Below are 15,544 nucleotides of genomic sequence, written 5' to 3'. Positions count from 1 at the left end.
CCTCAATGCAGTAAGTGATCATTTTCATTGTACACAGGTCACTAGGTTTTTCTGACAGCTTTCTTCATGTTGCCTGTTTTGAGCCTTGACACATCAAAATGCTTGAGGACCGTCAAGCCCTGGAGGCGCCTGAAGGAATCATAGAATTTACAGTGCGGAAGGAGGCCATTTGGCCCATCAAGTCTGCATCGGCCCGTGGAAAGAGTGCCCTACTTCTACATCTCCATCCTATCCCGTAACCCCACCTATCCTTTTCTTTGAACACTAAAGGCAATTTAGCATGGCCAATCCACCTAACCTGTACATCTTTGGACTGTGGGAGTAAACCCACGCACCCGGAGGAAACCCACACAGACACAAGGAGAATGTGCAGACTCCACACAGACAGTGACCCAAGCTGGGAATCGAACCTGAGACCCTGGAGCTGTGAAGCAACACTGCTAACCACTATGCTCGGTGCCAATGGACCACAATGTTTAGCTTTGAAATGATAAGATGGTGGTCAGTTCAGCAGTTAGTGCAACACGTGGCTTTGGTTACATGCACATCCTGCCTGTCCTTTTTCCTAATGGTGACATTGTTTATTAGGTGCCAAAGTTTAGTCTACTGTGCAGAAGGAGGCCACTTGGCCCATTGAGTCTGCACCGACCCTTCGAAAGAGAACTGTCCCTAGGCCCAACAACCTGCAAATTTTCATGCAACCCCACCCTAAGGGGCAATTTAACATGGCCAATCCACCTAATCTGCACATCTTTGGACTGTGGGAAGAAACCGGAGCACCTGGAGGAAATGCACGCAGATACTGGGGGGATGTGCAAACTCCACATCACCCAGGGTTGGAATCGAAACTGAGTCCTGCCACTGCAAGACAGCAGTGCTAATCACTGTGCCACTGTGTTGCCTTTGTTGCAATTAAAGAGATGTAAAACAGTGGTGATTAAAAGTTCATGCTGAGAACACATTCAGCAGGAGGAGGCCATTGCTGTTGCAACTGCCAATGTTTTTTCCAATGACACCTTCCCATCCCCAGTGATCTGTGCAAACTCTTGCGTTGAAGTTATTAAAAATGGTAAACTGGTCTGACTTTGGCACAGTAACAATCCATGATTGGAGGTCATTGTAGAATGTGTCTTTGACTTCATCACGCTTGCTCATGGTAGGGGCATGTGCAATGATGAGAGTTGCTTGCCTGTTGCTTTGCAGTTAAAGTTTAAGTACCACTGATGATCATTAACTCCCTTGGTAATGAGATTGCTCATGAGCACAAAGCTCACACCAGTATCACGTGTTTTTCTTATCCACGGCTACTCAAAACAATGTGTAACCTGCACTGATTTCCATGAACTGACCCTCAGGGAGACCAGTCTCATTGAGGGACATAATCTGGAAATTCTACCTAGCCAGTCCTCGACTAGCAAGGGCAACTCTTTCCTCCAGTCAGTCAGCTATCGCTTTTTTCCATGAGAACATGCACGTTCCATGTGTCAGTGGTGACCAGTGTCACTTTACATTTTTGAGGTTGACTTAAGACCAAGTTGGTGGAATCCCCAACAGCTGTGGTCTGCTGACCAGAGTTGGTGAAGCAGCCTTTAGGGCATCTTTACTAGCACCTCCCTCATACTAGGGAGGTGAGCAATGTGTTCCTGAAAATGGTTTTTCAGTCATTCGGTGGGTTGGCGAGTTCCACCTATGAGTCCTTCCAGTGAAAAATTACCTGTGACCCAAGATGCCTGTGACCCAAGATGCCTATGTACAGGTTTGTGGCTACATCTCCCAGTGAATCCACATCAGCTGCGATGCCACTTGCCCGTTGCCATTGGACTTTTAACTGGTAGATGATAGATTACAGGTGATCGAAAGATGATGAACTTGACTTGCACATGAATTAGATTATAGTGAGGGAGAATTGTGCGTCATCAATCCCATTCATAACATCCTGACCGGTCTTGGTCCAGAGGCAAGATGAGTCTCGATGGCTGGAGATAGATTTGGATGCATTGGGTGATCAGGATATTTTCTGTGTCTTGTGTGCTATACGTTCTATAACAAGGTGCTGAACTGCCTTCAAGACCATTAGACCTAGAATGGTCTCAACTGCTCAATTGGCAGAATTAGTCTTTGCCTGGGGAGGCGGTGGTGTAGTGCTAATATCACTGGCCAAGAAATCCAGAGGCTATTCCGAATGCTTTGAGAACATGGGTTCAAATTCCATCACAACAGCTAAAGGAGTTTAAATTCAATAAATAAATCTGGAATGTAAAATAAATCTCGAATTGTTACCATGACAATTATAATCAATTGTTATAAAAATCCATCTGGTTCACTAATTTCCTTTTAAGGCAAAAAAATCTGCGTGCCTACCCTACTGACCTAGACGTGACTCCATATCCACAGTAATGTGATTGACTCTTAACAGTCCTCTGAAATGACCCAGAAAGCTACTCAGTTCAAGGGCAGCTAGGGATGGGCAACAAATGTTGGCCTTGACTGTGACAGCAACATCCTGTGAAATCGTTTTTTAAGAATGCTAGGGTAGACTAATACCTGAGCTGCAAAGTGGAGGAGACACTCAACTGGTTTGGCTCACGTATTGAATTGGTTTACCGGGACGAAGCTGCTGTCGCTGCTAACAGCAATTTGAAGTCACGTGAGAGCTGGGTGAAGTTGAGGAACAAATCAGGACGAGTCATTCCAAAGAGTTCAGTAAGCCTGCTACCATTCCTTTACATCCCATATGCAATAGAATACTCAATGCATAAAATAATGATGTACAATAGAATATTTATAGTTAACACCAATAAATAAATTAGTGTTTTAATTTTGAAATTCTGATGAGTGAAATGTATTTAGATGTCAGCATTTTATTAACATAGAGGCATATCTGGTATGTTAAGATCATTAACATGAGTAAATAAAGTAATATTTTCAAAATATGAAATAAAGGCTTCCTTTTCTAACCATCAAAGTTGGTCAAAATGGATTCCTTCTTGTTTCATGCTGCTGACGCCATAAAAGGAACAAACCTTTACTGAAGAGTTTGAGGCTCACTGCAGCCAGCCTATGGAAATGGCAACTAAAATATAGTGTCAGAATGCTGGGTTGACATCCAGATGGCACTTGCCTCTGATGGGCTAACAATTGCCACACTGATAGTGTTACTGCCTCTGAGGTCAAAAGGGTTCAATTCTGCCCCAATCCAGACAGTCCCAGTGAGTGGAAACTGGAGCACCACCTATGGATACTGGGTTGTTACTCATTGGAATTATTTGAGTTTTCTGGGCACAGATGGAAGCCTGCCATCATAAAGCTTGAGCTCTTTAGCCTTGATTGAACTCACCTAGTAGATTATGCGCCACAGTTAAATAACCTTGAGGAAGTCAAGGGAAAATCATCACACGTACTCTTCCCTAGTAAGTGGCTGAAGATTCATTTGAGTTGGCACCTGCTCTAGGGAGAACAATATGATCAGCCACGATAGAAGTCTGCATATCCCTATAATCCTAATCACCATCATGAGCTGTCATCCCAGAGATTCAAAAAATTAAACTTGATGTAAATTCTCAAACAAAAGAATCATTGCTAAGTGGTTGTCTATGTTGCTCACAAATAAATTAAAATTCTCTTTCTCCAAATGCCAGAAATTGAGGAAAGAAATTGTTACTGCCTGATACTCTTCCAGCCTTCATAAGTGGCTTGTCTCCAAATCTCATATTTTTGATATCTCTATAAATCTGTCCATCTATTTACAACTGTGCCTGTTTATTCCTTTATTGAATTTATATATTTTGTATGTTTATACATAGAACATTCAGTAAGGTGCTGATCTGGGTCAGGTGGAGGACAGGCTGAGGTTGAATGAGAAAAGGCAATTTTGATCGATGCCAAGATGCTGGGGGAAATGGTCAGAGACTAGTCTGGGAGAGAACAAAGTTTGGGATGAACAGCAGCATATTTAGGGAAATGAGTTGGGTGGGAAAGGAAGAGGTTGTCTCTCTCTGGGAAGCAGCACACAATCTAGAGCTTATATGCTGGGCCAAACAATGGAGATGGATCCGAAGTAGCAACTGTGAACACATCCACAACATCTGACATGCTCATGGATGCCATTGTACTCTGCGAATTGGGTCTGGGTAAAAGTAGTAAGATCTGAAGTTGGATCAGTGAGGGAATGCAGAGTAGAATGAAACCCAAAGCTGGAGTAGGGAGGGAACGTACTGGTGCCAAAAACTGGTGAGGAGAAAGAATGGAATCTGATGTTGGGGTGAGAATTTTGATGCTTAAGTCAGTGGGGGTCTGATGTAGCCTCGTAGCATGAGGTTCAGTCAAGATGAGTTGGGCTTGGGCTAATAAGTGGCAAATAACATTTGCACAACACAAGTACCAAGCATCTACAACAAAAGATAATGTAACCATTTCCCCTTGACATCCAATGGCGTTACCATCACTGAACCTTCAATGTCAACGTTCTGGGGTTGCCATTGGCCAGAAACTGAACTGGACCAGCTATATAAATACTGTGGCTACAAGAGCAGGTCAGAGGCTGGGAATTCAGCAGAGATTAACTTGCCTACTTACTCCCCAAAGCCTGGCCACCATCTCAAGGCACAGATCAGGAGTGTGATGGAAAACTCCACTGACCTGGATGAGTGCAACTCCAACAACATTCAAGAAGCTTGACACCATCCAGGACGAAGCAGCCCATGTGATTGGCAACCCATCCAGCACCTTCGACACCCACTCCCTGCACCACTGACACACCGTGGTGACGGTGTGCACCATTTACAAGATGCACTGCAGGGACTCACCAAGTGGCAGCACCTTCTAAACTGCTACCACCGAGAAGGACTAAGTTAGCAGATGCGTGGGAGCACGGCCACCTGCAAGTTCCACTCCAAGCCACACACTATTTTCACTTATTGCTGTTACTTCACTCTTGCTGGGCCAAAATTCTTGAACTCCCTCCTGAACAGTGGCTGTGGGTGTACTTGCATCACATGATTCATGAAGGCAGCTCACCACTATCTTTTCGAGGGCAGTTAGGGATTGACAAATGCTGATCCATTCTGTGATGGGCACTCAATATATAACCCATGAAAGATTAAATAAAAGAAGGCTGTCTGATATCCTGAACGTTAATTGTACTGATTTTCTGTTTAATTTCTCGTGCCAAGAGAGAAAAACGGGGAACTATCATCCTAGCCTTATTGATCAATTGATAGGAGATGCAAGTGTTCATGGAGAAAATGAAAATGGACTCCGTTTCTGTGTTGGTGTAATTCCCTAAAACCCACTTGATGATTCCCTCTAGTAGCTTAATAGGCACAGATTTTAAGATTAACACGGTTTACAATGTATATCTTCAGCTACAATAGTCTCAATAACACACAAGGTCTCTTTTAAGCACACAAGTTGACTGTGGTAAGACACCCTCCTCTCTGAACCCAAGTGAATGTCTGTCGATTTCACCTCAAAATCCCCCCAGATGATTCTTGAACTGTGAGCCCCTTGTCTGAGAACTTTGGCTTCCACACGGGCGATTTCAATTCCGCTTTCTAAAGTCACGCTTTAAAATCTTTTAAATCATGCTTTACTGCCATTGCTTCCATCAAGGTTTTGCGTTCTGGTTTTACACGTCTTTCTTCAGGTTTTATTTGTCATAAAGGCTTTTACGAGGTCCAGCCAACAATTTCCACAATTATTTCAAATAATGTCACCCAAACTATAGTAATTTCTCACAAACCTTAACACTACTGCATATATCTTTCTGGCCTCTCTTCAACACACTGACTTTACTGAACAGTAATCTGTTCTGGTTCTTAGTCTCTGTTCCATTAACTCCAGACTTCTAAGAAACTTCTCTTCATTTCTCTAGTTTCCTTAACTAGCTGGACTTTAGATTTCCGGCACCTGTTTTCTTAACCATTACTCAATAGTATGGCTTTTCTTTTAGCAAAGCTGAAAGATGTTCCTTCTTTAGCCTTCTAAAACCAACGTCTAACAGAGCTGACTTCTCTCTTGCTACTAATCTCTAACTACAATCAAATTAGCTAAACTAAAACATAAAAGCTTCTCTATCTTACAAGGCCCCTGTTGCTAAGTGACTATCATTGGTTTATTTACTCTTTTGGCCGTAGTTCTCTAAGCACAATCGAATCAGTTGGAATTGAAACCAACCCCACAAAACACCTTTGTCCAACATGAATCTAACGATAGGGTTGACCTTTCCAAGCACAGAAACATTAAATTAAACCCACTTCAAACTATACTTTATTTCTAATGTTTACCAGTATCTTAAAACGACATTTGTTTTCCCAACACCAAATACATAAAATATTCTGTGGGCGTTAGGATCTTTGGAAATTGCCAATATGATGTTTTAACAAAAATGATTGCATTCATTATCACTGGAAATAATTTTGTTTATTCTGAATGTGTATATAATGTGCAGATTGTTTTCCAGACCTATTTTGTGTTTAGGAAGATTTTAGTTACAGTTAACAGCTGAGTGGCATTTCTTTTCCTTATTTTCTTTATAGAGCCCAATAATGTAATTTCAATACTCATTTCATCTGAATTTTTGAAAATGGATTCCTTGGTGAGTGCACTAATTTTCTAACTTTTTAAATAGGATAAAATATCACTTAATTTGATAGTTTATCTGCTTTGTTGTGATCTGATAGCCTTTTAATCTGATTCTCATTGCAATGTGTGTTTATTTTAAATTAATCAACTCTTTATGATAAAAGAAAATTACTACGGATGCTGGAATTTGAGCAAAAAAAAAATGCTGGACAATCTCAGTAGACCTGACAGCAACTGGAGAGAGACAACAGAGCTAATGTTTTGAGTCTGGATGTCTCTGTCAAAACCATAACCACATTACTGGTTGTGCATTGAATGCCATGGAGAAAATATGAAGTGTGTTATGGCTGAAGCATTATGCCTGACAGCATTTGGTTCTTATTGGCTATTAATGAGGTGGAATTGTGACTTAAACATGTAAGTGGTGCAAAACTGGTTTGTGTTGCTTTGAGGATAGTTTTTCTGATTGAAATATTTAAAGTCTGTTAGCCATTTGTAGTGGTAAATGTGCTGGATTTACCTTTTCAGCCTGCAAAATGTTGTAGGTAAAGTATGGTAATGAATAAATAAATTTTGTAGCAACTGTATGATTCTTGTGGATTAATGTTATATTGAGTGCCTTTGTTATGTGTCACTTTAGGTTGAAGAATGTATGCGTTACTGTCATAAAAATATGAGTGCCATAGTAGCTACTCCTTGCAATATGAACTGTATTAATGGAACACTGGCCTCGCGTATTGTTGACCTTTTCTCACACAATGAAGCTGATGAAATAAAAGACAGAAAAGATAAGTTTAAAAGGTAAAAATACACTAATTGATTTGTTTTGATATTATAAGCTGCTGGAGCATGTTACATGGAGCAACATTAGATCTTTTCTCTGTAAAATCTGAGATTTGAGTGGTGAGAATCATAAGGTTGTGATTAATTTTAATGTTTTTCCTCCTTGTACAATGCCCATGCTGTGTGGATGGAAATGCTTTGCATTTTTGTCAAATGCTTAAACCATACATGGGGACACTCTGCATAGGTCTGTTGCACCTACAATTCAGAAGGTTTGAATCTTTCTTTCATATTCATCCGAATACTTTCATGAATGGGATATGTTTATGAAACCAAAATCTAGCACAAATGCAACATTTTCAGTTTAAATAATGCATTCCATTAGTTTGATCTGTATTCAAATCTTGGATGCTACACGCTAATCAAGTGATTGATCTGTGTTCTAGTTTTTGTTATTGTTTTTAGCTATATCTCTTGAGTGTCTTCAGCCGTGTTTCAATACCCGTTAGTAACACTTTGTATTCATAGAATCATGAATTTACACTGCAAAAAGAGGCCATTCAGCCCATCGAGTCTGCACCGGCCCTTGGAAAGAATACCCTACTTACACCCCACGCCTCCACCCTATCCCTGTAACCCTACCTAACCTTTTTGGACACCAAGGACAATTTAACATGGCCAATCGACCTAACCTGCACATCTTTGGACTGTGGGAGGAAACCGGAGCACCCGGAGGAAACCCACGCAGACACTGGGAGAACGTGCAGACTCCCCACAGACAGTGACCCAAGCCGAGAATCAAACCTGGGACCCTCGAGCTGTGAAGCAACTGTGCAAACCACTCTGCTACCGTGCTGCCCACTGTGCTACCATGCTGCTCTACTTCCTCGTCATATAAATATGAGCTTTCTTCACCACATAAGTATGAGCTGGATTAAAGGGCAGGTTAATTTCTGATTATTATCAGCGATAACTAATGAATTTTGGTTTCAGTGGATGATTTGAGACAAAACAAATTACATGATTGGATATTGATGGGCATTAAACAGAATTAGAATAGCTTTTGGAAACAAAATGCCACATTAGTTTAAGCACTTTCAGGTCCGGGTTAATGCTGTATTGAAATGGTACAAGGAGGTTTTCTTTTAAATATTGCGGTATAATTTAGGCAGTCATAGATTATCAAAAAGGAGAAGCTGTGTTCTCAGATTTAGGATTTTCTGCTGCATTTGTTTTGCTTGACACTCATTCAGCGCTCAAACTTAGCCATTGGTGCAGTCAAGTTGCCGAGTGTTGGTGCTGGTCCCAAGCTTGGATAAATAGGAAAGGTTAACGGCAGGGTTAGCATTCGACTGTAAAACCACCCGCTATATCCAAAGAAAAATTATAGTTGAGACGAAGAGCAATTAACAGCATTGTGGCGACCTTAAATAACATGGGGACAGCTGAAAGAGAAAAGACTCATTCAGTATGCAATTTGTTTCGCTAAATAGGCTAAAATTAACACTACAGCTCAAGGGAATATATGAGTACGGAAAATGGAAGTAATAGTTGTATGTTTACAGTGATATAAATAACCATAAATACCCAGCCTTCAGAACACTGACCACGACACCACACAACCCTGCCATGGCAATCTCTGCAAGACGTGCCAGATCATCAACATGGATACCACCATTACGCATGAGAACATCACCCACTAGGTACGCGGTACATACTCGTGTGACTCGGCCAACGTTGTCTACCTCATACGCTGCAGGAAAGGATGTCCCGAAGCGTGGTACATTGGCGAGACCATGCAGACACTGCGACAACGAAAGTACGGACATCACTCGACAATCACCAGGCAGGAATGTTCCCTTCCCTTCCAGTCGGGGAACACTTCAGCAGTCGAGGGCATTCAGCCTCTGATCTCCGGGTAAGCGTTCTCCAAGGCGGCCTTTGGGACACGCGACAACGTCGAATCGCCGAGCAGAAACTTATAGCAATTTCCGCACACATGAGTGCGGCCTCAACCGGGATCTGGGATTCATGTCGCATTACATTCATCCCCCACCATCTGGCCTGGGCTTGCAAAATCCTACCAACTGTCCTGACTTGAGACAATTCACACCTCTTTAACTTGGGGTTACCCCTATCTTTGGATCTGTAAAGATTTAATTACCTGCAAATGCTCGCATTCTAAGCATTGTCTGGCATCTTTGAATTTGTCTATATATATATATGTTTCTGGAATATACCTCTTCATTCACCTGAGGAAGGAGCAGTGCTCCGAAAGCTAGTGTTTGAAACAAACATGTTGGACTTTAACCTGGTGTTGTAAGACGTCTTACTGTGCTCACCCCAGTGCAACGCCGGCATCTCCATATCAGTGATATAAATGGCAGGGGTTAAGGCTGTGAGCAGACATAATGGACCAGACCTATGCGGTAGGAATGACCGTGAAATTGTCAGTGTTTACAATCATTATTTTACTGAAACTGAGAGCAACTTTGGGAGTCTGCACGCCAAAATCCAGGTATTACTTTCATTGAGTCTGTGCTTCTGCATAAGGTTAACACGGGCATCCCTAGACTAATGGAAAATCAAATTAATTGATGAGGATGTCACCATTGTGCTTTTTTAGGTTCTGGAAAGGTCCCAGTAGATTTAAAGACTGCAAATGTTAATTCCCTATTGTAGCCACCTGGGTTGGCCACTTCCCGATTCTAAAATGGAGGTCTGCTAAGAATGCAGGGAAAACTGGTCAGGAACAGGGAAACAAGCAGGTACAAAGTTTCCTGTGTATTAGGACTTGCAGAAACCCAGACAGATCTGAAACCAGCAACTATCTGCATATTAGTGAGCGATCCCCGGGAACAATTGGAACCATTATTAGTAATCGAGACCAAACCAGACTCCCCAGCGCCAGTGGGAGCCAGGACAAAGGAAGACCAACGGACACCTAGGATCCGCCCAGCGATCAGGGAACAGGTCCAGTATTGGAGAAATCGATTCAAATGATCAGAACTTAGTCCAATCAATTAGAACCAAGTCCGGGGCCGCCCAAAAGGGCGCGAAACCCATGGGGGCTATAAAATAGAGCCCCCAAGTTCAGTTTGTCCTTCTTGGCAGGTCTTCTTGGCAGCTCTCAAAGAACTCTTGACCGTGACTCTCAACAAGGAGAGACCTGCCTAGCAGCTGCACCAACCAAGTAAGTCTTCAGTCAACGCACGCTACGAGATAGGCGCTCCTAGCTACTAGTCCATACCAGCTTGAAGCCTGCAGACTCAGAATCAAACGAAAGGTCATTGTTCCCCTGACCTTTCCAAAGCTAAGTATAGGCCTTTTAGTGTTGGAAATAGTCCAGTAAGTGTTTTATGCATGAGTAGCGATTGACTGTGTATTTAATAAACTTGTTTTGATTTGAAACTTACTAACTGGTGTATTCAGTTATTGATCAGCACTTGAACTTGAACCTCGTGGTGGTATCATAAAGATACCTGGCGACTCTAGAGCAAGATGATTAAACAGAGCAAATTAAGCGTAAAACACAATTAGCAACACTATTCAAGAAAGGTGGGAACCAGAAAGCAGGCATCTACAGGCTAGTTAGTTTAGCATCTGTCATTGGGAAAATACTGGAATGCATTATTAAGGAAGTGGGAGCAGAACATTTAGAAAATCATAATGCAGTCAAGCAGAGTGAACATGGTTTTATGAAAGGGAAATATTGTTTGACAAATTGTTAAAGTGTCCTGTTGAGGATGTATCAAGCAAGGTGGATACGGGGGAACTGGCTGATGTAGTGTATTTGGATTTCCAAATTTGATAGCTTGCAGGAAACAGGGTCAGAATAAATGGACCTTTTCAGGTTGGCATACTGTAACTAGTAGGGTGTCACAGGGACTAGTGGTGGCACTTCAACTGCATTAATGACTTGGATGAAGGGATCAAATAAATGCATTATAGTCAAATTCGCTATTGATAAAAATATAGGTAGGAAAGCATGTTGTGAGTGGGACCCAAAGAGTCTCCAAAGGGATATAGATAGTTGAAGTGAGTGAGCAAAAATAATTGGCAGGTGGAGTATAATATGGGAAATGTGAGGTTGTCAACTTTGGTAGGAAGAATAGAAAAGCAGAATATTATTTAAATGGCGAAACTACACAAAGCGTGGTACAGAGGGATCTGGATGTTCTCATAGATGAAACTCAGAAGTTAGCATGGAAGGTAAATGGAATGTTGATTTTAATGGGAACTTACTGAATATAACAACAGTTGGTAAGAGCATACCAAAAGTACCACATAGTTTTGGTCTACTTATTTAAGGATACTTTGGAGGCAGTTCAGAGAAGGTTCACCAGGGTAATTCCTGGGATGAAAGGTTTGTCTTTTCCCATAATGAAAAAGAAAGCAATTCGGCCCATTGTGTCTGCACTGACCCCCTGGAAGAACACCCTACCTCGGCTCACTCCCCCACCTAATCTGCACATCTTTGGACATTAAGGGGCAATTTTAGCTTGGCGAGTCCACCTAAACTGCACACTTTGTGTGGAAGGGTTAAGCAGGTTGGGCCTTTAATTGGAGCTTTAAAGAATGAGAGGTGGTCTTATTGAAAAATATAATATTCTGAGGCAGTTTGACAGGGTATATGTTGAGAGGATCTTTCACCCATTGGGGAACCTACAGCAAGGGGGCACAGTCTCAGAATAAGTGGTCTCCTGTTTAAGACAGAGGTGAGGAGGAATTTCTTCTGAGGTTCATCAACCTTTGACTGCTCTATTCCAGAGAGCAATGGAGGCTGGGTAATTGAATATGTTCACGGCTGAGTTAGAGGCTTATAATGTATAAGGGATTTGAAGGTTATTCAGGATAGGAGGGACAAAGGAGTTTAGGCCACAATCAGATCAGCTGGAATCTAAGGGGTTGGAATACTTGGCAATTGCAGTATCAGATCATGCTCAGCATTGGGTGGATATGGTACTGGAGAAGGGGGTAGCGCAGAGGCCGGGGTGGAAATTAGATGTGGGACTTTTGGGAGACCAAGGGTTCTGTGATAAAATTGAAAAGGTAATTGAGGAATATGTAGGTTTCAACTGTACGGGTGGGGTGTCGAAGGCAGTTGTCTGGGAGGCTCTAAAGGCGGTGGTGAGGTGATTTTGTGGACAAAGAGGAGAGGTTGGAGTGGCAGAGGGTAATAGATGAGATGTTGGAGGTCGATAGGAGTTATGCAGAAGATGGGGACCCAGCGACGTTGTAAAAGAGGAAGGAACTACAGGCGAGCTTTGACCGACAACCTACAAGGAAGGCGCTGCAGTTTACGAACATGGAGATAAGGCATATGTTAGCAAGTCAGCTCCGGAGGGAGGCAGCGGTAAGGGAAATTGTTCAGATGAGGGATAGGACAGGGAAGTTGGTGGTGGCTCCGGATCTGATTGACACGGTCTTTGAGGAATTTTATGAGAGGTTGTACAGTTCAGAGCCACCTGGGGGAGACCGGGAGATGCAGAATTTTCTAAATGGGTTGGAGTACCCGAGGTTAGGGGAGGGGGACAGGGCTACATTAGAAGGAGAGATGGTGGAGCAGGACATAAAATATGTGATTGGGAGGATGCATTCGGGGAAGGTGGCTGGGCCGGATGGCTTTCCGGTGGAATATTATAAAAAATTCATGGATAAGCTGGCACCTCTGGTGGGGTTTGAAGAGGCGATAGGGAAGGGGATGTTGCCACAAACCTTGGGGCAGGCATCAATTTCCCTGTTGCTAAAAAAGATAAGGATCCGACGGAGTGTGGGTCGTATAGGCCCATATCACTTTTGAATGTGGACGCAAAAGTATTGGCGAAGGTACAGTGAGTAGGCTGGAGGAGTATCTCCCGAAGGTGATAGGTGAAGATCAGACGGGGTTCGTGAGAGAGAGTCAGCTCTTTTCAAACGTTAGAGTGGCATTGATAGGTTGGAGAGCAACCTCTACACCCTGTGCCCTGGCGTAGTGGGGGGACCTGTTCGAATTCTTGACTCTTGAGAAGGTTAAGTTTGAAATGAGGAGAAGGATGATGGGGTTCTGCAGTTTATGCACTTTCAAGAACCGGAAAACATCGAACATTAGTTGGGGCGGATGAGGGTGGGGCTGTGTGTGTTAATGGCGACTATGGGTGATCCCTAATTCCTTTTTGTCATTTGTTTGTGTGAACATGCGGGCTACTGTTTGGGGTTTGGTGGGAGGATGGGATCGTTGTTATTGATATAGGGATTGACACATTTGTTACTGATTGTTGGCCGGTGTAAATTTGGGCGAAAATGTGAAAAAGGAGGAGAATTTTAAAAATATATATTTTTTTAAAATCAGCTGGAATCTTATCAAATGGCAGACCAGGCCAACTTCCAGTTAAGGCATGTGGATGGAGGTCGCATGTTTGGTGGCTCCTGCCAGAGTTGTCTTTTTTAGGCTCTTTCCACCCAGTTTTTGGGGAAATTCTTGTGTGGGAAGGTCTGAGGCATTTTAAGAATGTCTAAATTCCGGAACAAAAAACCCAGGAAAGGGAGCGAGCGAAGGTTCGCCATCAAATGTGGCGAGGTGTTCGGCGGGAGAAGAGATGGCGGTTGAGAGCTCGTCGGGTGGGGCCACACCCATCATGGTTGAAAATATGGCTGAATTGATGGCTGGGGAGTTTGGGGCTGTTTTCAATGTTATTATTGGCATCTTTCAATTATACATTATAAAACGTTGCGTCCAATATTTACAGCTCGTGCAGTTCTCGTGTACATACAATCGTTTTTGGTCTTTCCTCTTCCCCTTTCCCTGTCCCCCCTCTTTCGTTCGATGTGTTCTGTCTCCTAGCTCCTGTTCTCCCCTTTGCCTCCCTTCTCCCCCCCCCCCCCCCCCCCCCCCCCCCCCCCCCCCCCCCCCCCCCCGCCCTTTCCCTTTGTGTTTTCTGTTGCAGGCCTTGTGGTTGGGGGGGGGGGGGGGTCCCACCCCCATGCTTAGCCCTGTATTTCCTCTGAGTTTCCTCCTCTCTTCCCTTAGAATAGTGTCTAGTGTCTTCCCCTTTAGAATAGTGTATCTCTTTTTGCTCTCTCCCGTCTCCTGCTTTTTCCTTAGTTGCTGTTGGCCTCAAACAGGTCTTGGAAGAGGCCAACGTACTGCCTCTATGCTTTGAGGAAGCCTTCTTCCGATCCTTGGATGGTGTACTTGATCCTCTCAAAATGGAGAAATTCTGCCAGCCAGTCTGCAGCTGTGGGTGCTGTTGCTGATCGCCAGCTGAGCAGGATCTCCGGCGTGCGATTAGGGAAGCGAAAGCAAGGGCGTCAGCCTTCTTCCCCATGTGTAGCCCTGGCTGTTCTGATACCTCGAAGATTGCCACTTTCTGGCACGGCTCCACTCTCTCCCCCATAACCTTGGACATTGCCTCGGAGAAGGCTGCCCGGAACCCCACAAGTCTGGGGCAAGCCCAGAACATGTGGGTGTGGTTGGCCGAGCCTCCCTGGCACCGTTCAGATTTGTCCTCCACCTCCGGGGAGAGCCTGTTCATTCGGATTCTGGTTAGGTGCGCTCTGTGCACCACGTTGAACTGCATGAGGCTGAGCCTTGGGCAGGAGGAGGTGGAGTTGGCCCTGCTCAGTGCTTCTCTCCAGAGTCGCCAGCCCAAATCTGTCCCCAGTTCGTCTCCCCATTTTCGTCTGACATCGTCCAGTGGCAGTCTCACCCTCTCCAATAGCTGTCCGTAGATTTTTCCGCAGTTTCCCCCTTCCAAATTGCCATGTTTATCAGGTCCTCTAGTAATGTGGTTCTCGGGGCCCTGGGGTATCCTACCACCTCCTTACGGAGAAAGTGCTTTACTTGGGAGGTGTGTACGTTCCTGAACTGTCGGTAGCTCCAGGTCCTCTGTCAGTTCGTTCTGTATCGCTAGTCTGTCCCCCATGTAAAAGTCCCTAAATGTTAGTGCCCCCCCCACTCCTGACTCCATTTTTTTTGAAAGTGGTGTCAAGCATGGCTGGTGAGAACTTGTGGTTTCCGCAGATGGGGTCCATGGGGGACATCTCAGTCAAACCGAAATGTTGCCTCGTGGTTCTATGTCCTTAGTGCAGCTACCACCACTGAGCAGGATGTGTATTTCATCGGGGGGGGGGGGGGGGGGGGGGGGAGGAGATGGATGGATGAAAGTGCTGCCGTGGCGAGGGCCCGGAGGGTGCTTCC

At 43.9% G+C, this 15,544-nt stretch overlaps 1 protein-coding gene across 8 annotated transcripts in view; it reads left to right on the top strand.

Annotated features, from left to right (window-relative positions):
- Positions 1-15,544, top strand: part of kiaa1841 (KIAA1841 ortholog) — a 224,543-nt gene that overhangs the window by 36,181 nt on the left and 172,818 nt on the right. For all 8 annotated transcript variants that reach the window (XM_038808965.1, XM_038808982.1, XM_038808974.1 and 5 more), the window contains 2 exons: positions 6,537-6,595; positions 7,223-7,383. In XM_038808965.1, coding sequence (XP_038664893.1) covers positions 6,537-6,595; positions 7,223-7,383 — 220 coding nt within the window. The remainder of the gene's footprint in view (positions 1-6,536; positions 6,596-7,222; positions 7,384-15,544) is intronic.

Source organism: Scyliorhinus canicula, chromosome 1 (genome assembly GCF_902713615.1).
Source record: "Scyliorhinus canicula chromosome 1, sScyCan1.1, whole genome shotgun sequence".
Taxonomy (NCBI): domain Eukaryota; kingdom Metazoa; phylum Chordata; class Chondrichthyes; order Carcharhiniformes; family Scyliorhinidae; genus Scyliorhinus; species Scyliorhinus canicula.
This window is presented reverse-complemented; position numbering and strand designations above follow the sequence as displayed.